Source organism: Podarcis muralis, chromosome 12 (assembly GCF_964188315.1).
Source record: "Podarcis muralis chromosome 12, rPodMur119.hap1.1, whole genome shotgun sequence".
Classification (NCBI taxonomy): domain Eukaryota; kingdom Metazoa; phylum Chordata; class Lepidosauria; order Squamata; family Lacertidae; genus Podarcis; species Podarcis muralis.
Genome location: NC_135666.1, coordinates 51,304,250 through 51,331,408, shown reverse-complemented (window position 1 = coordinate 51,331,408; position 27,159 = coordinate 51,304,250). Strand labels below are relative to the sequence as shown.

At 45.5% G+C, this 27,159-nt stretch overlaps 1 protein-coding gene across 1 annotated transcript in view; it reads right to left on the bottom strand.

The window, feature by feature from the left end:
- The window catches only part of TMC2 (transmembrane channel like 2), a 58,580-nt gene that overhangs the window by 5,587 nt on the left and 25,834 nt on the right, over nt 1-27,159 (bottom strand). Inside the window, 7 exon segments of the mRNA XM_077916358.1 lie at nt 3,737-3,976; nt 5,891-5,958; nt 8,738-8,866; nt 13,135-13,287; nt 14,804-14,983; nt 19,635-19,823; nt 21,153-21,300. Of these exon segments, the coding sequence (XP_077772484.1) occupies nt 3,737-3,976; nt 5,891-5,958; nt 8,738-8,866; nt 13,135-13,287; nt 14,804-14,983; nt 19,635-19,823; nt 21,153-21,300 (1,107 nt within the window).

Here is a 27,159-nt window from a genome sequence, read left to right as displayed (position 1 = left end):
CTTCAGAAATGCACCATTCAGAGGAATTCCAAGATTGTGTAGTTCTTTTTGAGTATGTCAAGACGCAGGTGCATGCATCCATTTTGTCTTTTTTCCAAACATAATATTTAATTGAAATTTGTTTTCAGTTATGTTAAGTTGTGGGTAAACATATCAGACGACACAGCAATTTTTCAAACAGCTCTTGTTTATTCACAGGCCAGAACAGAACTGAACTGAAGGGTTCAGCCAGCCTGCTTATATAGAGCTCCACTAGAACGCAACAGTAACCATTTTCTGTAACTATCCAATCACTGAACGTCACTTTCAATCCCTTATTTGCATATGTGGACCTGAATGAAAACTATCTACAGTATCCCCCTGCTGGCCCAGGGTGAGAACCTCAGTACATAACAAGTTACATAAAAGGTAGTGGAAAGTCCACTTACATAGACTTGGGGGGGGGGCAGCATTCAATTTTCTTTTCTAAAGGGAACATGACAAGCAATCCTCATCTTTGGAAACTTTTGTACACCGTGTTATGTTCAGCAGGAGCTGGATCAAGAATGTCTTTTTATCAACCTAAACCATTTCACAACTATCAAGAGTGTGGTAGGTTATTTACCAGCTGGGATTTAACGCAGGCATCTAGTTACTTCAGGATAGCAGACATTATACAGTACCATATTCTTCATATGTGCAAGGTCAAGTGGCCCACAGACCAGTGTGCCATGATGCAGTCTTAAAGGGTACCGCTACATGCAAAGAGACTTGTCTAAAATAATCTAAAGAAACTTCGTACGTTCCTTCTTCCCTCAAAAGTCTGAGAAGAGATTGCTACTGACACCGCTTATTAACAAAAGAATGGTCCGGACAGTGGAGGAAAAGGAACAATTTGTTCTGAACTGGCTCCACGCTGAGTCAGAGCCAGCAGTGCAGCGAGAAACAGTTACTAAATCAAATTAGGGCTCATTGACATGTTAATCCAGTCTGTGGAGCAATTTGTGTAGAGCTGATGCAGAATGGCAGTAAGAAATGCTTATTAATACAGTGATAGTGGAGCATATTCTGAAGAAGTCAGTTTCTGTTTTTCTTTTACCATCTACGGTCATATTACATTGCAGATTTTGGATGGGGAGGCGATGGAAAAAGTTGCTTTGGAAAGCAGGGCTTTATTTCTGAAGCTTGTCTGACTTCTCTGGTACTTTGAGTTTTCGTCTATGTATTGATCCATTTCCATCTTCCAGGTTAAGTGCACAGTCTTATATAAAGACCCTCCAAGTGTCCCTATTTTCCAGGGACGTCCCTGATTTAGATACTCTGGTCCCAGTTTCTGATTTCAACCCGGAATATCCCACTTTCCCTTAGGATGTCCCTATTTTCATTGGAGAAAAGTTGGAGGGTTTGGAGATATCTGACCACCAAGCCATCTGAAGGCAATCCTGTATAGGGAAGTTTTCCTAATGTTTAATGTTTTATTACGTTTTCATATATGTTGGAAGCTGCCCAGAGTGGCTGGGGCAACCCAGTCAGAACTGTGGGGTATAAATAAATAAATAAATAAATAAATAAATAAATAAATAAATAAATTATTTGTACCCCGCCCATCTGGCTGGGTTTCCCCGGCCACTATGGGTGGCTTCCAACAAAGATTAAAAATACATTAAAATGTCACACATTAAAAACTTCCCTGAACAGGGCTGCCTTCAGATGTATTCTAAATGTCAGGTAGTAGTTTATCTCTTTGACATCTGATGGGAGGGTGTTCCACAGGGCGGGCACCACCACCGAGAAGGCCCTTTGCCTGGTTCCCTGTAGCTTTGCTTCTCGCAGTGAGGGAACCGCCAAAATAATAGTAAAATTATCATTATGGAATGGGATGCCCCTATTTTCATCGGAGAAATGTTGGAGCATATGTTATATAGTTCCCCATAGGGCGGTTCCCTCTGCAACAAGGGAATATCAAGGCACCTAGGGCACACCAGACTGCTCACTGTCCATGGCTTCTCCTTTAATATATCAATTGCTCACCCTGGATGCTGTCCTACTCTTCAACAGCTCATCTCTTTTCATAGAGGTAAGGCAGGGAAAGGAAAGAAAGAAAACACTGGTCAGGAAAGTCAGGAGAGACAGCAAGTGTCCAATGAGCTAGTAGTAGCTGGAGTAACAGAGTACACTTTCTTTAAAACTCTTTAAAGTTACACAACAATTGATGCTCCTCTACCTATTAAATATGCAATTATGGGGCTGATAAGAATATCTAGGGCAATAGCTAACATTGCGCCAGCATATTTGTTAGGGCTACCCTCTGTAGTCCACTGCACACACCCAAGGTCTGCTCCAGAGGATCTGCAATGGTCTGGAGCAGATTTAGGAGGCAGGCATGCTGCAGGGGAGAGGCATGTTGCTTCCATTGTGGAAGCAGCATGGCATTGTTGGCCGTCACCCTGAAGATTAAGAGAAATTCTTTATTATGTATGTTCTTCTATGGGAATAAGGCCCACTAAACACAGCAGTAAACGTGCATAGGATCGGGTCTAGTGTGCATGGTAGGACAAATGAGCAGGAGTCTGGTCTCGGGGCCACTAGGGGCGCATTGGAAGATGGCTGACAATACCATCTCTCCGGACCACACGGGGTAATTAAGAGGCTGCTATGGGAGTAGGCAGCCTCCCTTGTTGCCCCAAGGGAATGGGGAACACCGCCCTTGCCTGCTGTGCCCATAAATCACCACCAAATTCGAAAGAAGGGGGTGAGGGCACTAGGCAGAATGCCCCTGTGTGGACTTCGGCTCTCCTGGACGCTGTCTCTGATAGCGCACTAGCTGCAGCAATTTGGAATAATTAATTACAAAAGAAGCAAATGCACATATTTCAAGTGAAGAAGGGGAGTTAAGACTGCTAATTGAAGGGACCTCTGCAAAAGACGACGACGGGTCGGAGCAACAGGAATATTTTACAATGAAGATACATCAAAGGCTGGGTATGTTGACAACAGGACTGAATGGGGGGGGGGAGAAACCTTTTTTACTTTTCTTCTCCCCCTCCTCATTAGAACCATCGGTTTAACTGACCCAAGCAGGATGATTAAGGTCTGTGTGCAAATAAACCAAAAGTATGCTTTATGGAGATCGAGAAGGAATAAGAGCTTTTGGAATGGCGCAGCAATTAATTCAGAGTCGCCATCTTGCCAAAGGATTTATAGCTGGGAGGAAGAACGGACTTGTTTTCAGACTGCATTCCTGGTGAATCTCCTCAGAGGTTTTGAGAAAGGAGGCAGATTGGTGAAGATTAATGACGCTAAGACTGTTTTGATGTATGAAAGTGATGTTATCTGGAAAACGTCTAGATATGGCTACTGGATTAAAAAAAAATATATCCACGCAGGACTACAAACTGTTTTAACCAGCTTGTGGAGACTATCAGAGGTCACAAAGAGAAAGGAAAAATATATGAAAATAACAACAAGAGATGTGGAAAAACAATAAGAAAGGACTGGATAGTACTGTGAACATCATATGGTCAGATTTGTGGACATTAAAACAGCAGCAAGAAGCAAGAAGTTGATTGGATCCCCTTTGGAACTTGAAATATGGGTACCCCCAACAAAAAATTTAAAATTTGGCTGTGTAATTTGGAATTTATGTAATTTGGTTTGATTTGATGTGATTGGTCGATTAATAAAAATTATTCTTAAAAAAAAAAAAGGAGTCTGGTCTCACGCTAAGGAGTTGTTCTTTACCAGGATCCCCCAATACCTGAATGGTCCGCAGTCGAAGGAGGGAGGCAGGGACATTATGGTGTAGGCAACCGGCAACAGGCTTAGGAACAGGATCAACAGCAAGAGCCCCATATAAAAATTATTGGATTTGGAGGCCTTGAACACTCGCTCATGGGGAACATTGCTACTCATAACAGCCCAGCTCTGGTAATACATGGAGGTTAATAGACGTAGCACATTTATGCCGACTAGTCCTGGCGCATAAAAGGATCCCATCCTGTAAGGAAGGGAGAAAAGGGAGAAATATAGAAAGCTTTTCAGGAAGGCTTTAGCTTCATCCACTTCAGAAACAGCCAACTATAGAAGAGCATGCTATTAAGGATGGACTCGCAAGTTCTGCCAGGAAGGAAGTCGTTAGCGACTACAATGGGATCGTACTATAAAGCAAACTCTTTAAAAATAGAGCTTCCCCCTGCCTGGCTTGCAAAATGGAACCATAGCTACTTATTATGACAGTCCCTTCGGTTTCAGCATTAGGGATACATCCAGATGAGCTGTCTCCACCCACTACCCAGATCAGACAGGATAGTAATGTGAGATGGCTTGGGTGACTTGAGCAGGCAGAAGAGGCTCCAGCTTAGTTCCTTTGTAGTGCATAAGACAGTAGAAAGGTTGGATGCCGAAGGGAAAATAAGGTCAGCATATGGATAGCCTCCTCTGAGATAGCATGGCAGAACCAGACATCTTGAGCTCTATCACATCAGCAGCCACCTACTGCAGTGGGTCTGGGTGTCTCCTTCATGCTGGACCAGAACTGACTTTCACAGTAAGTAGCCAATGTCCCATTCAATGTCCCAGGATGAGAGAAACATCTAGGTGGGATGTGCACCAATAAAATTGCCTTGGTGGGTGAGATGAAGGAAGGTAGCCATGTGTTTTGGATGGATGGAGGACATGTTGGAACACCAACAGGAGCTTATAGAAGGTGTGGGCATGGAACCAAGCCTGATAAGGTCTCCACACCCCTTTCTGTTTCTAAATAAACTCCCTGGTGTTGGAGTGACAAAGTGGGCTGCAAGTGGCCTTTGGATCGTACCTATGGGACCGCCTCTCCTGGTACTGGTATGTCCCAAGGAGGACCTTCCGGTCTTCAAATAAAAACATCTTGGAGATCCCAGGCCACAGGGAGGTTAGGCTGGCCTCAACCAGAGCCGTGGCCATGGCCCCGATCTGGTGGAACTCTGTCACAAGAGACTAGGGCCCTGCGGGACTTGACATCTTTCCGCAGGGCCTGCAAGACAGAGCTGTTCCAGCAGGCCTTTGGCCAAGGCACAGTCTGACCCCCTCCTTCTGTACTCCTCATAGAACTCTAGCCCAATGGTTGCCATTAATTTGACTTTGAATTGATTTTAGAATGAATTGATTTTAGAATGTATTTCAATTAATTGATTGTGATTTTATGTAAACTGTGTTATTTTTACTGTTGTTAGCCGCTCTGAGCCCGGCTTCGGCTGGGGAGGGCGGGATATAAATAAATAATAATAATAATAATAATAATAATAATAATAATAATAATAAACCTTTATTGTCACTACACCACCTGTGTGCAGAGAAATTAAACGAGCCCCCCTTCCCCCCCACATACACTCAGTCTTGTTCACGCTCTATGTGCTTGTCGGAAGTCAATTACACCACTACTTTTTCCCATTCAGCAGCCCAACAGCCCACGGATAAAAACTGTTCTTTAACCTGTTGGTGTGGCGGAATGTACTTCTGTATCTCCTGCCCGAAGGCAGGAGATTAAAGAAGTGCTAGCCAGGATTTGAGTCATCCCTAAGAATTTTCCTCGCTCTCCTGAGGTAGCGGTCTCTCGCGATGTCATCTAGCGAACTCCGAGCACAACCCATGATGTCATGTGCTGCATTCGTCACCCTCTGTAGGGACTTCCTGTCTGTGGCTGTCAAACCAGCATACCACACTGTTATACAGAATAAAAGGACACTTTCTATTGTGGCCCGGTAGAAGGAGATCATCAGTTTTTGTTTGACATTGTTCTTACGCAAGACCCTAAGGAAATGGAGTCTCTGTTGGGCCTTCAAAAATGCACAGCAGACCTCAGTCTGATGCATTTCTTAAGTTTTAATTTAGCATTTTCTCTAGCAAAGGGCTACAGTAGACAAGAATATCTCACCAGATCATTCCTTGGTTGAAGATCAAACCAAGCACATTGCCACTAATATCGAACTCAGCATATGAAGGCTGTAATGAAAAAGAGGAAATATGACTGAATGCTAAATTTTGGTATTGGGGGACTACAGAAATATCAAGGGAAAAATAAAGGATTCTCACCTGAAATAAAACATTGGGTTTCCATTCACTTTTACCCTTTGGATTATTTGAATAAATATAAAAGGGGCCTTAGGGACGGTGGTGGCGCTGTGGGTTAAAGCCTCAGCGCCTAGGACTTGCTGATCGAAAGGACGGCGGTTCGAATCCCTGCGGCGGGGTGCGCTCCCATCGTTCGGTCCCAGTGCCTGCCAATCTAGCAGTTCGAAAGCACCTCCGGGTGCAAGTAGATAAATAGGGACCGCTTACCAGCGGGAAGGTAAACGGCGTTCCGTGTGCTGCGCTGGCTCGCCAGATGCAGCTTGTCACGCTGGCCATGTGACCCGGAAGTGTCTCCGGACAGCGCTGGCCCCCGGCCTCTTGAGTGAGATGGGCGAACAACCCCAGAGTCTGTCAAGACTGGCCCGTACGGGCAGGGGTACCTTTACCTTTAAAAGGGGCCTAAAGATTGCTGATATCTCATTTCAAAAACGAGTACCCTAATTCAACTATTGTTGCATTAGATATAAAATTATCACTGAATGGCTGTAAAAAGCTTCCTGTACATTTATCGTCTTTGAAACTAATACCTGTAGGGTGGAGTTAAAAGTTAACAAACACACAGTAGTCATTTTCTATCCCTGACATTATGGTCTGTATAGACATGCACCAGACATGTCTATGGTCTGTATAGACATGCACCCTTGTCTCCCAGATTCTGCATTTTCGATCATTTGTTTTTAAAGTGGATTAAAAATAATAATTCCTTCAAATAGTGACCTAGCGAAATGCTGGTTGGATGCAGCATATGTTACGTTTCTCGGATCCCTTATTTCTGCATCTCAGGTAAAATGAATTCTACTTGTATTTCTGCAAACAAGCACATAAAGACACACGACCCTCCATTCCCATCTCTTGGTAGGGTTTTATGTATCCTCCTGCTGAACCAAGCCTCCACCTTGTTAGAGAAACTGATGGCAGCGCCAAAACTGGGGAGTGGGTGGAAAGCAGCAAATTGGGAGTACAATAATAGGATTGCTGAAACAATATGCGTGACTCAGGACTGCCTGTCTTCCGCTGGAGTGACAAGCGGGAACAATGTGACCCCATAGATGGAGAATTACATAATGTTGGGCTTGTCAGGAAAGAAGAATTACAGATGCTGTGTAAAAACTGGGAGATATAATGAGCTGTCTAATAATGACTCAGTTTTCTCTCTCTAGCCTAATGTGACTAGCATCAGCGCTCATATATTCCATCTGTGTACTTACTTACAGAGGACAACTTTCATTCTTTGGAAGCTGTTGCTGGCAAATATGTGCTGCTTCTATTTGTTGTTGTCCCAGTTTTTGCCTTGGGGGTGGGGGTGGGAATGCCCAAATGTTGTTAGTGGGATGGGAAAGATGTAATTAGAAGCCACATCAGTGTTTTGTTTTTTAAATAGCACCCATTGGAAGGCCGAATTTTATTATTTAATATTATTATTGTCACATTTACATCCCACTTTTTCATCTGGGAGCTTGGTGGCACACACACTTATCTTCGTAATAACCCAGGGAGGGCAGGTCAGCCTTCATGACTGGCCCAAGATCACTGTGATCCCAACGAAAATCACCCGCCCTGCTGTGGTTATGAGCCTTAGGGGGAAATGTTCCCATTGACAACACTGGGAGTCGTCCCCCATGACTTATAGCAGGAAAAGGGCCCCCCCCCCTTTAGGTCATGATTGTGGAGGGAACGGTTAAACTTCTCCATGGGCTGGGCTCCCAGTTAAAATTGCCTCCCCACACTTCTGCCATTAAATTTTAAAAACTGTTGGCATGGTTTATCGTGATGCATTTGACATCAAATCAACTCGGGCAGTTGGTAGAGTTCAGCTTCCTCCGTATCCCTGCAAGTTCCATCTCTGAACAGGGTGGGGTAGAGCGCTGAGAATAATCTTGTCTTTCTTATATACAGTGGTGCCTCGGGTTACATACGCTTCAGGTTACATTTGCTTCAGGTTACAGACTCTGCTAACCCAGTAATAGTACCTCGGGTTAAGAACTTTGCTTCAGGATGAGAACAGAAATTGTGCTCCGGCGGCGCGACGGCAGCAGGAGGCCCCATTAGCTAAAGTAGTGCTGCAGGTTAAGAACAGTTTCAGGTTAAGAACGGACCTCCGGAACAAATTCAGTACTTAACCCGAGGTACCACTGTATGCGCATCAATGGTTCCACATGACAGTACCATGCACTGCACAGCCTGATGTTCTGGTGAGTCCTGGACTATTGATAATCTGAAATTTTGGGACTTTTAAGTTTTTTTAGCATATCTTTACCTTCCTGGCTTTTAAGTCCATGCAGGATAGATTGCTGCAGACTAGACAAAGCCTTTTGCCAACTTCAACTGCTGCTGAAGAGACAAGAGCCTGGCTATAGTGATCAATGCATTGGCAATCTCAAGGCTAGGTTACAGTCATTTGCTCTGTATGCCACTGCCCTTAAGGCAAGTTCAGATGCTGCAGCTGTTGCAAAATGAAATGTCATGTCACATTTATAAGTCATAACATGCCCCAGCCTGCCTGAGCAGTTACACTAGCCTTATCTGCAGTGTGGGGATTCTAAATTTACATTTCAGGGGGGCGGGGACAGAATTAAAATGTGGCTCAAAGCATTGGTTAAACTCTATTATAAGACAAGAACTTTGCTTCATCTACAGTTCATTTACTTACGAATCCAGCCTCCAGGTCCCAGCACCAGCAATAGTTGACAAATCTGACAAAGCAAGCACGGAGGAAATCTCCCACAAGTATGGTTACAAATGTCACAAGTATATCAGACACAGTGAGCCTCACAAATTCCTGGGGGGGGGGGGGGAACGACAAAAAGTGATAAGTATTTAGTTAGCATGTTCTCCACTTTGTATTCTAAGACTCCCCCACCCGCCATATATACCGTATTTTTCGCTCTATAAGACACACCAGACCACAAGACGCACTTAGTTTTTGGAGGAGGAAAACAAGAAAAAAAATATTCTGAATCTCAGAAGCCAGAACAGCAAGAGGGATCGCTGCGCAGTGAAAGCAGCAATCCCTCTTGCTGTTCTGGCTTCTGGGATAGCTGCGCAGCCTGCATTCGCTCCATAAGACGCACACACATTTCCCCTTACTTTTTAGGAGGGAAAAAGTGAGTCTTATAGAGCAAAAAATACAGTATTATTTTAAGAGGAAATAAACATTAAAAACAGAAAATTGTCTTTCAGAAGTCACTAATTCAGTAGCCACCAAATTTCCCCTATAATGTTCCTTAGAAAGACTGCATTGGGACTTTGGGCCAATCTAAGTGTCCGGTTATACCTGGTGCTGAACCAAGCTCACTTTTTGCCTCAGAACTCCTTTGCCTCAATTGCATTGGTCCAAGTTGCAGCCCGGCCAACTGGTTATTCAAGTCCCCAAAGGCCTAGCAACACTCCTTGGGCAGGGTTGAAAAGATATTTTAGGACTATGGCACTGGAGGGTTTTACAGCAGAAGCAAAATTTGGAATTGGAACCACTCTTGCCTTGAGATCTTATGACGAAGGGCACTATATAAATCTAATAAATGAATATAAATACATAAAGAAATGGAGCTGGACCAAGACTGTGCTGGCTTTCCAATGTTCCTCCTGTTTTCCTGGCCAAGGGAGCTGGCCAGCTTTTGTGTTGTTCAAAACATCTGCCTAGTTCTAACTGAGGCAGTAAACCCGTGTGCCTGCTGTAGCACTTCAGTCCGTAGGTGAGGATTCATTTGATTGACTGCTGCAAGTGCAGAGTTTTTCTTTCGATGCCATGAGAGACTTCTCCACGACAAGCTCCCTCTTGCTGCCTGAACTGGCGCAGCCCAGATGCAGACTTGTCGCCTCAGAAGGAGCCTTGAGTCTACTGCTTCCATCTCTTCCTCTTCTCTCGTAGACTCCCATGTCTTTCCTTTAGGTTAGGACACAATTTGTGTTTCTCAAGCAAAGCATCTGTCTGCTGGTGACAGGACTATAAAGTAGCAGGACAGTGGTGTGTGTGTCTTTTGGGCATCTCCCTGAAATACGAGCACCATGAGCAGGGGGGACCCACTTGAATAAAATATTGGGGGGTTGGTAAGCCCCACCCCTCATAATCGATCATGTGAATGTCCGTCAACTGTTTTGGGGGAAGGCCGTCAAATATTTTACTGGGCAGAGCCAAAGGGACCTCGGCCCTCTAGGAGCTGGCTCCTCTGACCACCATGAGGCAAACAGGAGACTAAGAACCCATATTTGTTTCATAATCCCTTAGCCTTCTTCGCCCTGCTCCTTCTTGCTTCTCCAACTGTCTTTTCAAGTGCTCTTTTCTTTTTCAAATCCCCAAAGTTCTTAACTTCTTCTTCAAACCTGCTCTCTCTTATTGGTCAGGCAAAGAAAGATTCCATTGCAGGAACCTACTTCTCATTTCTGCTGTGACCACTAGATGTCTCCTGTACTTTAGATTCACAAAGCTGCATTGTATCTCCCGCCACTCCTTTGTTCTTATGGAGAAAAATATACCGTATATAATCGAAGTAATTTTATAAATATCTTCCTCCCTCCGGCCCCCAAATGAGGAACGAAAACTGAGCCAGTCAGGGGCACTTTGGCACTAATCTTCCACCTGCACTGTTCCAAGGAAGCAATCAAATGGGTTGAAGCTGCAGGGGGGGAAGCTTTTAATTTAAAGGAGGAATTCCTAATGGAGCCTGCAGACTCTGCCTATTGGTGGTTGAAATACAGTGGGAGATGGTCAAGTTGAAAACAAAAGAGACATAAACAAAGGTAACAGCTGGGGTGCTATGTTGTTATTTTCTTACATATACCCAAACCGCTACATCTCTGTGGTGTTAATTCCTGTGGAAAAGCACACCTATATTCAATGTCTTTAGTTATGTGACCAGAAGAATGCAAAGGTATCAGCCTTATAAGTTTTTTTGTGTGTCCTCCTTTCTGGCTTCCCCTAGGTATTTGGTTGGCCACTGAAAGACAAGCTCCACCATTGGAGATGGGATTCCAGAACATTCCAGATCTGCTGTTGATATAAAGTTCTGAAAGTGGTCAGTTGGTTCAAGAAGAGAATCTACATTTTTTTTGTGCTTCCTAGTGCCCTTTGCATAGGATAAAAGCTGTGGTTGGGATGAAAATGCTTTTTTCCAAAACGTTTTTAAAAAATACATTGAATTTGGCATAGCTCACTGTCGCCGTCTAGTGCCACATTTGTATATTGCACATTTAAAATGTTTTATTTGCAGCTGTATAGCTGAGTCCTAGGTCTACAAAGTGAGGCTGCCTCTTTAGGCTGTCTTGAGGGGTTATTTGTTATTATTGTGTTTTATTCCTACGGAGAGGCCTTGCCTGTGGTATTTTCCAAAATAAATTTGCCAGCCTTAGTATGTCCACTTTGAGAAGGGTGAGAAGGTTTTGTTACTTCACCTCAGGCACCAAAACAACTTGAGCCAGTCCTGTGGAAGGAGAGTTCTTACTTTAGAGTAGTCATAGGGTTGCTATCTAGAAAACCATGGGCCCTAAATGTCCTATTAAAGAAGGGCTGGATGTTAGGTACCCTGAGGAAAGAGTACCAATAAGGAAGTTACTGTTTTGCTCCTGCAGACGACCGTGATATAGATTTCATCTGTTGTGAAAGGTGAGTCATGAAGTTTGATTTTTGATTCTTAGACTATTTGAATTATTGATTGTGTTGGACTTAGGTTAGGATAACCTTTGCGCACTGAACACTTGACCCGGTAAATAAAGAACCTTTGTGCAACTGCTGAGACTACGAGGTCCTGGAAAGAGATAGCTCTGAACAGGAGAAGGAACAGTTTAGCTCGGACAGTATTCTGACTTAAGAAGCTGGTGACAGCGGCCTGGTCATTGCTCTTAACTGCAGCCTGTGGTTAGTGAGGAGAGAGCTGAACCATGAGCCTGGGTCCGAATGGTATGCTAACCTTGGTTTAGCTCTGTGTGGCATGGGATTATATAAGATTGGGGAGGAGCAAAGTCACTGTGAGATCTCCTCTGGGACCTCTACATTTGGGTGGTTCCAGTGAGTCACGGTTTGGCTTACCATGTTGAATAAACCTTATGTTTCCTTGTGCATTTCTGTTTTGGAATCGTATAAATAAAGCAGAAAAAAATACTACTGCTGACACTTTTCTTACGTACCGTCCAACCTTGGTTGTCGAACGTAATCAATTCCGAAATGTTTGACAACCAAGGCGAGACTTCTGATTGGTTGCAGGAGTTTCCTGCACTCAAGCGAAAGTTGCGCCAGACGTTTGGCTTCCGAGAATTGTTTGAAAACCAGAGCATTTACTTCCGGGTTTTTGGTGTTCAGGAGACAAAACGTTCCAAAACGGAGGCTTTTGGGAGCCGAGGTTTGACTGTATTTGGAAACCTCTGTCTTTTGAGGAAGTGCACCGGGCTCTATGGCAGAACATTTGGTCCTCAAGATGTTGCTGAACTACAACTCTCATCAGTCCCAACGAACATGGCCAGTGACCAGGGATGATGGGAACTGTTATGTACTAAGTTGAATAGGATCCAAAATGCAGCAGTCTGATTGGTCCTAGAACAAGAGGATCCAAAATGCAGCAGTCTGATTGGTCCTAGAACAAGAGGATTCAGAATGCAGCAGTCTGATTGGTCCTAGAACAATGCAGCAGTATGATTGGTCCGCAGGAGCCACCCAATCCAGCTCCAGGTGGAAGTGAATCCACAACCTGATTGGCCTACAGGAGAATTCTGGAATTAGCCAATCATGTGGGGCCCATTGTGTAAATAATGTATATAAAGCAGATATTGTGGGGGAACTTCCATTCCTCCTCACCACTATGAGCTGAATAAAGAGCATGAAATCCACTCTCGACTCTGAGTATATTTCAGGAACCTTTGGCTCTGCAGATGCTGCTGAACTATAACTCCCAACACCTACACTATGAGTTCAGGCTACAAAATGGTACTGAAGTTCCATGGGTGCACAACACAATTCAGTTTGACGGATTGTGTAGCTCTGACCTCGGTTAAACAGGGCTCACACTACCAGGCCCTGTCTGAGGCGTGCTAAGATAAGAGTCTCATGGAAGGACTTACTATTCCCACAGTGGTTTCCCAGCAAGGTCCTCGAGGGACATCGGCTGGATCCATGGAAGGTAGAGAAGCAGCACTTCCATTCGCCACAGACGAATTATGATAATTTAGGAGGGTCCAATGTGTTATGTTCCTGATGCTGACTTCTTCAACCAGCTACAACAGAAGACATATTTGTATTAAAATAATCATATTTAATTCTCATAAAATGTATGCTGGGTAAAAGAGCATCCTCATAATGGCGACATAAATGATTTAAACTTTAAATGGAAGCAGTTAAAAGTTGTTAACAACAACAGAGAAGATGTACCATCTAGGATAAGCACCTGGAAAGCATTTCCCAAGAACTATCTACAGTGGTACCTCAGGTTAAGTACTTAATTCGTTCTGGAGGTCTGTACTTAACCTGAAACTGTTCTTAATCTGAAGCACCACTTTAGCTAATGGGGCCTCCCACTGCTGCCATGCTGCTGCCATGTGATTTCTGTTCTCATCCTGAGGTAAAGTTCTTAACATGAAGCACTATTTCTGGGTTAGCGGAGTCTGTAACCTGAAGCGTACGTAACCTGAAGCGTATGTAACCTGAGGTACCACTGTATTGAAGATATGCCAGAATGGACAAGGCAGTCCAAAGGCACTGGCTGAGAATGAAAATCAGCTAGCTACATTACAGTGCACACTTGGACTGTGAGTGTGGCTGAGAAAAGGGGCCAAATGTGGGTGTCAAGATGTGCAAACAAGTATTCATATTCCAGACATATTGCAGCTCTGTAGGGCTTCTTCCTTCCAAAGCCCTGGTCTGTTCTGTTTTAAATCCCTTGTTTCATCTCCTATAGCAAGACTGAAGTCATACAACATTTCTCAGTAAGGGTGTATGGAGAATTAACCAGTTTTGAATGGTGCTAAACCTGACTCACAGCCATGGGGGTCTGAATAATTCTCCCTCTTTGGGGTAGATTGTGTAAGAAGCCTAAGAGCTAGGCCATGTAGAATAGCTGTCAAGAAGTCTCCTTCCTTCTCTCCAACCATTTCTTTGACATGTCATGTTGAACGGGGACAGACAGACCTTCCAGGGAATCTTTTAGTCAAATGCAGGACACTTCCATTTGGGCCTGATGGGCACACTGGCTAATATTTCTACAGAGGAGGAGTCTTGACAAGGCCTTGGTTTTGCTTGAGGGTTTATTTGCCTCTCGTACACCCCCCTGCCTTGCTTGATGGACTCTGACTCATGAATAGATCTGATTTTCCAATACGCTCAGTCTTTTCTGTGGCTCAGCCCTGTCAGCCACTTCCAGATGTCCCTGACTCCTCTGCAGCTAGACCTTCACACCAGCCTACAATTTTTTGTAATTGCTGATTCAGCAAAGACTCTTTATTTCTAACTGACTGATTTCATCTCCTCCAGTGAGTCTGGCTGCACTTTCTGCTCCAGAGCAGATAGATCTGTCTGGATCTTTTCCCCTCAGGGAATCCAAACCACAGAGTAAGAGTCGATATAATATAGTGGGAAGAGACTGGTTTGAATCTCACCACAACCATAATAAACTCACTAGCAGGGGCAATATTGGCTTTACTTAGGTGCCACAAGAATCTTCTGTTTTTGCCACAGCAAACTAACGCAGCTACCCCTCTGGGAATCAATGTACGGATATTCTTTTTAGATTCCCACCTTTTCTTTGACATCATCCATTAAGGCCAGCAAGAAAGTATAAAGGTTCCCAAGGAAGAGTGCAAAAATGCGTCCAAGTTGCCATTTCAGTCCAATCCGAGGATGATACTCCTCTAAGTTCGCAATGGTTTCAAACAGCGGAGGGCAAAACATTCCTAGCAAGGACATAACAATTTCAACCTGTCACACCGAAAAAGAGAGCTTTGTTATTTTGCAATGTTATAAATAAGCTGACGCCCACCCTCGACACCAGTTCTGCCCCTCGACACCCGTCCCCAGCCTCCAGTATCTCCTGCCTGAGGTGGCTGCCTCCCTTTACCAAATGGTAGGGCCGGCCCTGTGCATCTCCTTTGGCCGTTCTGATTTGCGGGGATGGAGGCAGGGCGAAGGCTGCCTTTGTCCTTCTGTGGGCACAGCAGGATAGATCTCTCACACCACCAAGCTCTTATAGGAAAATCCTTGGGCTCACTTGGTTTGCCAAACAAAGACACCAGCCAGGAGTATAAGGAGCAAAACAGCAGCCTGTAGGCCTGATCTTTATTCAACGACTGTTGCAACACGACTTCCCCCGACCACATGGAAGAAGCAGGAAGAAGCCCTGAATAAAGGGATAGAGGAAGGGATGTTTCCTCTTTTATAAGTTTTCCCTTTTCCCATAAACACCTTTGCTGAAGCATCATGCATACATCATAGATACATCATACATATGTCACAAAGAACCGGTTCATCAGGTTTGCCCCCATCTCTCCCTTGCCTTCCACCTCACACCCATCAAGTGCTACAAAGGAAATATTTACAAGCTCCTGGGTTTCACACTTCTTTGTCCTGACTGAGAACCCAATCCATTCCTGGATGGTTTGCTATTGTCCATGGGATGACTACCTGTCTGGCACGCATTTGCCAGGATGCCAGTGCTTATCTCTTGTGCAAGAGGCTGCTGTGTAGTTATCACACATTTCAGGGATTATGGCTGCCCTCACTCATGTCCCAAGCTCCCTCCTTCGGTAGTCCTTTGTTCCCTGAGTAAAATGAAGTTGGAACGGTGTCGATCTGGACATGGGACTGATTTTATATGAATATTTGAAGGTTTTGTGACCTTGAACAAGATACAACGCAGCAAAACTGTGGTGAGTTTTTATGGGGATACAGTAGTACCTCGGTTTACGAACTTAATTAGTCCCAGAAGTCCGTTCTTAAACCGAAACCATTCTTAAACTGAGGCGTGCTTTTCCTAATGAGGCCTCCCTCCGCCAGTGCCCTTCCACCGTGTGGATTCCTTTCTCAGACTGAGGTAAAGTTCAGAAACCAGGACACTACTTCCGATTTTGAGGCGTTCGTGAACCGAATCATAAACAGGGCTGTTCTTAAACTGAGGTACCACTGTATTTACAAAATTGAATGGGGTTGGTTTGGGGGATGGTCTGGGGGTGCAGTGTCCCGTTTAACTGGAAACAAACCATTTTAAAAATTCCGGTAACAAAGCTATAGCGAGATGGCCACTTTAGGTTGGTGTTTTTGAGTGTTATGGAAAGGTAGAAATTACTAGTTAGAGCAAATTTATTATTGTTACATTTTTGATGCCAGTGAGGAGGAGTAACCCTTGCTAGATTTTCTGCCTCAGGTACAGAAAATAACTTCGCCGGCCTTGAGGTCACTTGCCTTGTGTGCTGGTGAAGAGCTATAACCTACTTCACCTCAGTCAGCAAAATGTCTTGGGCCTTGTCTCCAGGCCCAAATATTTTCTCTCAAGAGATTCAGGAGGGGAGCAGTTTCACTCCCATGCTGCCGGGCATTGACAGGATGGATTATTCTGCTTCAGCCTTCTCTCCCTCAGGTGAATATAGGGAAAAGGGAAATTGCACCAGAACTTTTTGAATATATTTAAAAATGGTATTTTAGGAATAGTATCCAATATCTATATTGTTTTGGATGCTTGCTGAAAACGTTTCTGTTCCGATATGTCCAGGCACCTGATTTACTTATCTACATTTAAAGTTGTGTTGAGTTTTTAACTTGGAGAAAACCACCAGTGTTTGTGGATTTTGCTGTGTTACTTTGTTTGTAACATGCTTGGAGGGCTTTTTTATCAAGCGGTTTATACATTTTCTAAACAAACAAAATGCCCCTCAACACTTGGGCTAAGCTTTTCGTGAATACAGTGTGGGAGATATTAATAGTTGCAATGCTGCTCTGAAAGCATCTGTTTTCTGAAAGCATCCTTTTGCAGAAAGGCAAGGTGTAAATTTAATAGTAATAACAAAAAAGTAAACCAATAAAGTAGACTATTATCAGGTTTGAGGGTCTGGTGCCCTCAAAGGATACCAGTACAAGTAGTATGACTTAAATCAAAATACAGAGTAGTATCTAATGTGAATCCTACTCAAAGCAGACCCACCAAAATTAATGGGCCTGACTAACCTTGTCCTATTAAATTCAGTGGGTCTACTCTGAGTTGGACTAAGTTGGAGACAATCCACATGTTTGAATTGCGCAGGAGCATGTACACTCCATAAAATGAAAGTGTGAAGCCTGCTGTAGGAACAATGTGAAATCACTTCTTACGCCGAGTGGATACACGGCTTATTCTTGCTGAGATGGCAAGGGATGAAACCGACAGTAGGCATTTCTGTGTGAGACCGTAAGAACACAAATGTCACAAATATCTGTATCTTCAAATGAAATTATTGACTCGGGGAATAAAGTTGTATACCTTTTATAAGGCAAGTGGGACAATCCCTGGCATAGCTCAGTTGGCAGAGCATGAGACTCTTAATCTCAGGGTTGTGGGTTTGAGTCCCATGTTGAGCAGAAAGATTCCTGCTTTGTAGGGGGTTGGACTAGATGACCCTCATGGTCTTTTCCAGCTCGACAATTCTGTTATTCTACCTGTGTACTGAACTCCGATCCTGGCTTGGTCAGTTTGGCGGGTGGCAGCAGGAAAATGGAAAAGAAGTACTTTGGCTTTGCTTAAATACACACAGGACAATTCCCAGTACTTTTTGATTGTTTGACTAGGAGGGCGTGTGTGTGTGTGTGTGTGTGTGTGTGTGTGTGTGTGTGTGATGAGAGCTTTCCCAGGGTTGCCTAGCAACCCTAAACCACAACGGGCTTATTTCCTTCTAGGTCAGATCAGGATATAGGCTGATCATTATCAAAAGAACAGAGCTGGAGGAGAGACCAGAGAACCAGGATGAGCAGATGCTAAACTAGGTTTCTATTCAGAGAACTCTAAATCTTGGGTCTGGCTTGTGATGCACCAATCTTATTTTTAATAGGCCAATAAATTTTGCAGTACAAAAAGCCTAGCCATAAGCTGTGTTAAAGAAAATTAGTTTTTTCCTCTTGAAATGGGCACCTTAAGTCATCACGTGCCTTGACCATGGTGTGGTGTCATGTCTGAATTGTGGTGATGGCTTCCCAGAAACTTGGGAATCATGATAGGAATGTGTCTGTAGTGAGGGTCTGGGTGTTACTGAATAATTACAGTACTGGTTGCCTCATATTGACTTGACCCATTACATGAAGTGACAGAGGATATAAATGATAGCAGGGAAGAATTTTTCCATTTGTCAGGTTACTACAGACCGAATTCTTCAACCCTGGGTCTTCAGGCGATGTGGGACTACAGCTCCCACCATCCCTGGTAATTGGCTCAGTTGGCTGGGAATGATGGGAGTTGTAGTCCAACAACATATGGGGCCCAGTGTTGGAAGAAGGCTGCTTATCACAGGCTGTGTGCCCACTATAAAGTACATTCAAAGCACATTCTTTCCCCTCAAATAATTATTGGTACTGTAGTTTGTTAAGGTTTGCTGGGAATTGCAACTGTGTGAGGGGTAAACTACAATGCCCAGAATTCTTTGTGTTAAGTTGTGGATGAACATATCAGACGACACAGCAATTCTTCAAACAGCTCTTGTTTATTCACAGGCCAGAACAGGACTGAACTGAAGGGTTCAGCCAGCCTGCTTATATAGAGCGCCACTAGAACGTAACAGTAACCACTTTCTGTAACTGTCCAATCACTGAACGTCACTTTCAACCCCTTATTTGCATATGTGGACCTGAGTGAAAACTATCTACAGTATCCCCCTGCTGGCCCAGGGTGAGAACTTTAGTACATAACACTTTGAAGGGGGAAAATGTGTTTCAAATGTGCTTTAAAGGCATAGTGAGCATACAGAGCAAATTGGTCAAAGCTCCCACTATTCTCTTTGTGGTGACCGTGCACTGCTGCCGAATATGTGTTTCTGAAGAATGGGATCGAGAAGGAAGCTTGATAACCTTGCTTTCAGAATGACGCCATGGGCTTTATAGCAGAAAGGTTTTAGGAGCAAAGAAAAATACGTGGTTCTACAACTTTTGAATCCCCACCCCTCATAATTATTTTGCATCATTGCAGGTTGTCCATCTGAGGGTTTCACTAACTGATTTGCCAGATCCAAGAACAATTCTGGGAGAAAGAAGGTAAGCCTATAGACTGCAGTCAGCTGTGAGTTGGCCCATGTGTCCATCGTGGCAACAAAGGGCACACAAGAGGCATGTTTTTATCTTTGCATGTATTGGTATAAATGTTTTAAAAAAAAAAAAAAAGGCTGAGCAAATTCATATGTCGTTGGCCACTGGGAGAGCAGAATGCTGGACTAGATAGGCCTTTGGCCTGATCCAGATTCTACCAATGTCTGTGAGCCATGATAGCTAAATAGAATCTCCACATTCAGAGGCAGTAAATTGCTGAATACCAGAGGTGGGGATAAACAACAGAGAAATGCAGCGGAACATTGACTTCGACTCGACTGAGGCAGTTTTAAAATGCTTGCACTCTTCTTACCTCATTTCTTTCATACCAGCCAATGTTTTCCATTTTTGAAAAGGCCTGGGACCGCTTAACGACAAAGTAAATAAGATAGCCACTTCCACATAAGCAACATATAATAAGTACGTTGGCCAGAACCCTCAAGAATCTTCTCAGATGGATGTTCTCATCTTTGTTGCTTTCTTGCTCATCCACAATTGACTCCTAAAGAAATGCAATAAGCCACAGGGAGAGATGATTTGCAGCCCGATCATATATATGTGCTTGCTTGGACATAAATCCCCACCCGTTAGTGTGTTTTGGATTGTGGAGCCGCTTGTGGAACAAATGCATTGGTGGTTTCTAAACAAAGCATTCCATATGCCCCAAAGATGCACTGAAGTGTTGAATTTAACCTTTAAAGTCTGGAATGGTTTGGGTCTTGGTTATCTGAAGGACTGTCTACATCCAAATCAACCAACCCACACTTTGAGATCAATGATGGAGGCCCTCCTTGGTTGCCCGCTGCAATGACTGGTAAAATTGGTGGGCACAATGGAGAAAGGGGCTGTTTCATGGTGGCCCAATGGCTTTGGAGGCTCCTCAAGACAACCTCTTTATTGAGCATTCATCTTGGTTTGCTTGCACAAATCTGATGTGGACGCTGGACAATAACTGGTCCTTAATGAGGATTTGTTCTGCTTTGTTTGTGAAGAGGTTATGTGAAGCTTGCGTTTTCATCCCGATTTGCTTGCGCAGTGGTTATACGCTGTCCCATTAATACATTTTTCTAATCCCACACTTTTTAGTGCATTTTCCACCACTTTTTTTTTAAAAAAGCTTCCTCACTCTGGTCTTTCAGGAAGGCTTTGACGATCTACTTGTTTTGGGTAACCAATGCATGCATGAGCGATATTTTCTGCCTGTTATGGCATTCCTTTTAGCTAACATCGTATTATATATTCTGGGCAGGTTGTGTGGTGTTTTTTTTAGTATCGCCGGTTTATTATGTAAGCCACCTTGAGAGAGTTTTACTCTGAAAAGCAGCCCTATAAATATTTTAAAATAAAGTTAAACTTTAGAAAGACTGAAGCTTGTTAAGGAGAAGCTAAAGTTTAGTAGTATTGGGCATTGTCCCTGAGAAAGCAGGAAAATATCTGAATCAACTGCATTATTATATGGGTTGTGTTCAGTTCAAGAATCATAACTGATTTTTTTTTAAACCCACAAAGAAGTTAGGATGTTTCTAATGCGTCTTTTGGGTTTTCAGCCTCCACTGTACAATGCAACAATACTGCCAAGCTTTCCTTTGTGAAATGGGATAACTAGAAAGTGCAAAAGAAGAGACTGATGGATGATGCCAGTAGCTGGGATATGAAAAGAAAAAACACCATTAAGCTTTTGATACAATCACAAAAGTGTGTCTAAACGTGACTCCCTAGCTAGATAAAATGAGTATTCTTCCCTCATTGAAATTCTGCCAAAGGTGCAATGCAGTAGCATCTCGAGAGACAAGGATCTTGCTGCAGAGAGGAAAGTTAAGGTGGTGATTACCTTGAAACTAGTTGTAATGGATGCAAACTTGTTGTCGGCTGTCTCTGGGTTGCCTATGAGGTAGTCCCAACTAGTGAACATTTTCCAGCTAAAAATGAAGCTCTCATCATCCCCGTCGCCCGTGTCTTCATGGGCATTCCGGGCCATTCTGCAGATCAACAAAGTCATACACGGTTGCTTACAATATGCTATTCAGCCACTAGATGCCTCTCTTCTGCGAGCAGAGAGGTCTGTGTTTTCCAGGGCAGCACAGCTCTTTGAGACTTCTACGTGGGCATTTCAGGCAGCAAATATATATAATTGTGAATACACATCAGGGCGCGCTGATTCAGGAGTCCTACATGCGTGCATTTATGATGCCACAAAACTGTCATTTCATTTTGCCTCTGAATGGGAAGATTCCATTTTAGGCTGCTACCAGTAAAACAACTTTGGTTAAACCTTTTAATCACAATTTTATGTTTCATATTCTTAAGAGGGTCTCTTCTCCAGTCTTCAGAGAGTGGCTGGAAGTGGGGAGGCAGAAAAAGGCCCTCCTTTCCTTCCACTCTGCAGTTTTAATCTGAAATCTTAGGCGCAGTACTGCGCCCAGAGCTCAGAAACTGCTCGCACTAATGAAATCCCCTGTCACAAAACGCGCCTAGAACAATGGGAGTTTCGAATGCTAGGTTTGTGGGATTAAGGGTTGGAATGAGAGTTGTAAGATAAAGAATCTATTCCTGGCTTTGTTTGTGGCGCATGAAGCTCACTTTAAATGCTTGATGTTCCTATTTTTAGCTTTCTGATAGCCTTCAATGTACTTGCAAGCCAGGGAAAATGTTCCCATAGTGTGCTGAGGGCATCTTCACATGTTATGTAGAAGCATTAAAAAAAGAAAAAAGGATGTGCAAGGTGACCCAGGCATGCTTTGTTCAGAATTCCAGTGTGATGGCCAAAGAGAAAATGTGTGCCCCTTCGCCACAGTGATAAGCATGAATGTGCATCTTGATTTTCCACTTTGTTGGGACTAAGTTCCCTCTTTGCACAAAGAATCCACAGGGGGGGGGGGGCGTAAGGCACTCAAGGCTAAACTCCCACAGGACATTAAGCATGTGGTTTCATACTGCACACATCTTTTCAAAAGTTCAAAGAGGGTCAGTTCCTTACCCGCGATCTCGGTCTCGCGCACGCGGATCCCACTTATTCTGAAGCTCGCACCACTAGCCGGGGCTCTCACACCGTGCCAGGGCGAGGCGGCGCGGCCCACTGATGTCATCGCGGCTCGCCGCCGCCCTCGACTTCCCTGTTCCCTCCCCTCCCTCGGGTCGCCGTGGTTACCGAGGACTGCAAGCTGCTCAGGCGAGCGTGGGGCATTAAGTGGGAGAAGGAAAATTAAAATTAAAACTCGCCTGAAGGCCGCCTCTCTGGATACAGTGGTGCCTCGCAAGACGAAATTAATTCGTTCCGCAAGTCTCTTCGTCTTGCGAGTTTTTCGTCTTGCGATGCACGGTTTCCCATAGGAATGCATTGAAAATCAATTAATGCGTTCCTAGGGAAACCACCTTCAGACCAGGTCCGGGGACAGTCTGTCCCCCGACCTCTTCTGAAGGCTGGGGGGGGGGGGACAAGGGCTTTTCTTCCCACCCCCAGCATTTTAAAAAACCCTGGGACAGCGGAGGACTTCTCCGCTGTCCGGGGCAATCTTAAAATGCTGGCGGGCGGCATTTTAAAATCGCCCGGGACAGCGGAGGACTTCTCCGCTGTCCGGGGCGATTTAAAAGCCCCTGGGAAGGCAGGCAGGGGGGACAAAGATTTTCGCCCCCCGCCCGCCTTCAGAAGAGGTCCTCTTCTGAAGGTGGGCGGGGGCGAAAGTCTTTGCTCCCCCCTGCCTGCCTTCCCGGGAGAGCGGAGAAAGGCAGCGCGTTTCACCACTGTCCCGGATGGCTTTAGAAGGTCCTTGACCTCTTCTGAAGGCGGGCGGGGGCGAAAGCCTTTGCTCCCCCCTGCCTGCCTTCCCGGGAGAGCGGAGAAAGGCAGCGCGTTTCTCCGCTGTCCCGGACGGCTTTTGAAGGCAGGCTTTTGAAAGCCGTCCGGGACAGCGGAGAAACGCAGCGCGCCCTTGCCGCTGCCCCCCAACTTGGCTGGAAGGCTGGCGGGGGGAGAAGCCTGCTCCTCCCCATCGCCAGCCCCGCAAACTCGGGGGACAGCGGGAGAGGCGCAGCGCGCCCTTGCTGCTCCCCCCCGACTTGGCTGGAAGGCTGGCGGGGGGAGAAGCCTGCTCCTCCCCATCGCCAGCCCCGCAAACTCGGGGGACAGCGGGAGAGGCGCAGCGCGCCCTTCCCGCTGTCCCCCGACTTGGCTAGAAGGCTGGCGGGGGGGAGAAGCCTGCTCCTCCCCATCGCCAGCCCCGCAAACTCGGGGGACAACGGGAGAGGCGCAGCGCGCCCTTGCCGCTCCCCCCCCCGACTTGGCTGGAAGGCTGGTGGGTGGAGAAGCCTGCTCCTCCCCATCGCCAGCCCCGCAAACTCGGGGGACAGCGGGAGAGGCGCAGCGCGCCCTTGCCGCTGCCCCCCGACTTGGCTGGAAGGCTGGCGGGGGGAGAAGCCTGCTCCTCCCCATCGCCAGCCCTGCTAACTCGGGGGACAGCGGGAGAGGCGCAGCGCGCCATCCCGCTGTCTCCCGACATGGTTTGGAGGCTGGCGGAGGGCTTCCTCCTCCCCCAGCCCCGCAAGCTCCCAGAGCGATGCCAAAGCTGCGCGCAGCTTCGGCATGGCTCTGGGTCCCGTTCTGGGGGAGGGGGAAGCTCGGGCTTCCCCCGCCCCAGCCCCACGCCTGGCGGTGGGGGAATAATTTTTTCCCCCCTTTATTCCCCCCCCCCCCCGCCAATTTTTCCCGCGGCACACCAGGCAACGTCTCACGGCACACTAGTGTGCCGTGGAACACCGGTTGGGAAACACTGATCTATGCACCATGTTTTGGAGCACCACAGTGACACTTTCTGTTTCCTTGACAAACTTGGAGTTTTCAAACTTGTTTTTGCAGTTTAACTGTAAAGGATGAGGAGGCAGTTGTGGAGGGCCGTGGGGGGGGGGGGACGGGGCAGGAGATGCTTAACCCATTCATATAATCCCTCCTAAAATGCATTTTCCCTCCTTGCTGGGCTTAATTCCAGTCCTGTACCTGGCCGAGGGGAAAACTGCAAGAAAAAACTGAACTGCTTTGCCAGAGATGTACCCACATGTCTGAATTGTTCATTACATGCAAACGCCGCACTTCAATGCACCACAGGCAAAGCCATATTATGAAAATATGTGATAGTGCTGTCTCAGAGTGCAAAGGCACTCCAAACTCCCCAAATCTCTCTCAGAGCTCAAAATCCAATTGAAGAGTTGGAAGGGAACTCAAAGAACGTGCTGGTCTCTTATGACTCTCATTCTAAACTTTAAGTCGTATTAATTCCAAGTGCCTAGCTAGACACAGGGGGATTCTAGAATCCTGATGTTGGCAGTTGCACACAGTTCAGCAGTCAAACTGTGAAACTGCATTTGAAATGAAACATTGGGGGGGGGGGGGGAGGTAGGAAGTCAGAACAGAATACAAAATAAAGCAGAGCATTTTGGCTCTAACCCTGGACGAGCCCTAACCCTAGCTGCTACAATATGATAATTCTAGATGTTAGGCAGCAAGGATAATCAGCTTCCTGCTGATATGGCAATTGCAGTCTGGACCATGGCGATAGGAGTGACCTAGAGGCAAGACAGCTCAGCGTTTGAAAGGCTCTCTCCCCTGCCTTTGAGAGAGTGACCTCTGACCAGTGGGGCACCAAAGCCAGTTGGCCAGGTCTTCTTTCAGGTAGGCATCTTAAGTACCCTTTTTGCAGCATTTGTGCGGGGCTGTCTTATCAAAATAGTAGGGGGGGGTGATCAGGGCATGCCTTCACAACCTTAATGTAGGATTTATCAGCAGGTCCCAACCAACTGGAAAATCTGGAGGGGAGATTTCAGGCTTGTGAGTCTGGGGTCTACCTTGTGTTTTCCTCCCTACATCCACTTTTTAAAGCAGCTTGTTCTTAGGAGCGTTTCTTCACGCCGTGTACCTGGTGCGGTTAAAACAGAAGTATGTCAGCTTTATAAACTGCCAGGGGTTTCAGTGCACTTTCCTGCTTGCTAAAACGATGCCGTTAAAAAAATAATTGCATCGAGTGACAATGGAACTGCTTTGTTAGCACTCCAAGAAAAGAACTGAATGGATGAGAGCAGCGACTTGCCCTGTTTCAAGAAGCTTCTCGGGGACAGAATTGGAGAGAATTACGGATAACAATAAGCAATTTGTGCCAGGACAGAAAGCACTGCTTGGAAAGAATGATTCTTTTGTGGGAATTGTAATTAGGGGGCTTTAATGTGGGGCCGTCCTTGCATGCATTTGAAGATGTTGCTTTTAACTAAGGTGCAACCGCATATTTTCATAACATGGGTTACCCGGTGGTGCAATGAAGCGCGGCATTTGCGTGTAATGAACAATTCATGGGGTGGGGTGGGTGCCAAGTTGGTCTTTGAACCGGGTGAAATAAAGCCTACTTCTGCCCCTGCTCTGAGTAATTTATAGGGGACTGTCTGGGAAACACAGGGTGTGTTGGCCTTAAGAGTTCCTAGGTTTTATGAAGTTTAGAGGAGGAGGTCTGCCATGGAAACGAGCAAACTGCTTTGATCTCAGAGTAGCAGGGGCAGACTTTGTTGCTATGTCACCTGTTAGCGCTCGGATACGGATTCTGAAGATCCATTATTGGTTAAAACTTATCTTTATCCTTGTTGTGTTGGCACCCTTAACCCTACTGGATTCCTCCCAATCCAAATGGGATTTTCACTGCATGAAAAGCTAAGAGGCCTGGGGTTTTCCCCACAGGCCCTGATAGTTGTAGGTTATGAGAAAGCTAGAGCAATAATCCGCCAACGAATTTGGGATGTGGAACTGCAATGCCACATGAGCGAGATGAATAAACACCCAGCAATAAAAGATAATGGGAGAGGATGTACCCCAGCAAATTATTTGTCAAAATTACAAATACCTAAATACAGACGGTCATTTACCCTCGCTAGATTCAATGTGCTGCCATCTGCCTTATTGCAGGGCAGATTTGAGGGTAAACCATACGTGGAACGAGTCTGCCCCTGTGGCTTGATGGAGGTAGAAACTGTCTCTCATGCCTTGTTATGCTGACATTTCTACGGGGATATACGCTCAGTATTTATTACCCCTGCCATGCAAAAATCTCCATATGAATCTGAACTTCAATGTCTAAAATCCCTGGTAGAGGACAAGGATCCTGAGATCACGTTAAGGGTAGCCAAATTCTGTGCGATTGCCATAAAACTTAGGGAACAAGCTGTGCTATCATAATGATTAAGATTTTAAATGATAATTTTAGGCTATATGTTAGTGACTAAGTTTTAACTTATATATTTTTAAACTGTTGCTATATCTGTACTAGGGACGCGGGTGGCCCTGTGGGCAGTGGCGTAGCGTGGGGGGTGCAGGGGGGGCCGGCCGCACCGGGCGCAACATCTGGGGTTAGGGCAAATCCACAGGTTAGGGGGCGCAAATCCACGGGTTAGGGGGCGCTAATTACTTGCCTTGCCCTGGGTGCTGACAACCCACGCTACGCCACTGCCTGTGGGTTAAACCACATAACCTAGGACTTGTTGATCAGAAGGTCGGCGGTTCGAATCCCCATGAAGGGGTGAGCTCCCATTGCTTGGTCCCTGCTCCTGCCAACCTAGCAGTTTGAAAGCACGTCAAAGTGCAAGTAGATAAATAGGTACCGCTCCGGCGGGAAGGTAAACGGTGCGCTGCTCTGGTTCGCCAGAAGCGGCTTAGTCATGCTGGCCACATGACCCAGAAGCTGTACGCAGGCTCCCTCGGCCAATAAAGCGAGATGAGCGCCGCAACCCCAGAGTCAGCCATGACTGGACCTAATGGTCAGGGGTCCCTTTACCCTTTACCTATATCTGTACTGTCCCTGTTATACCCA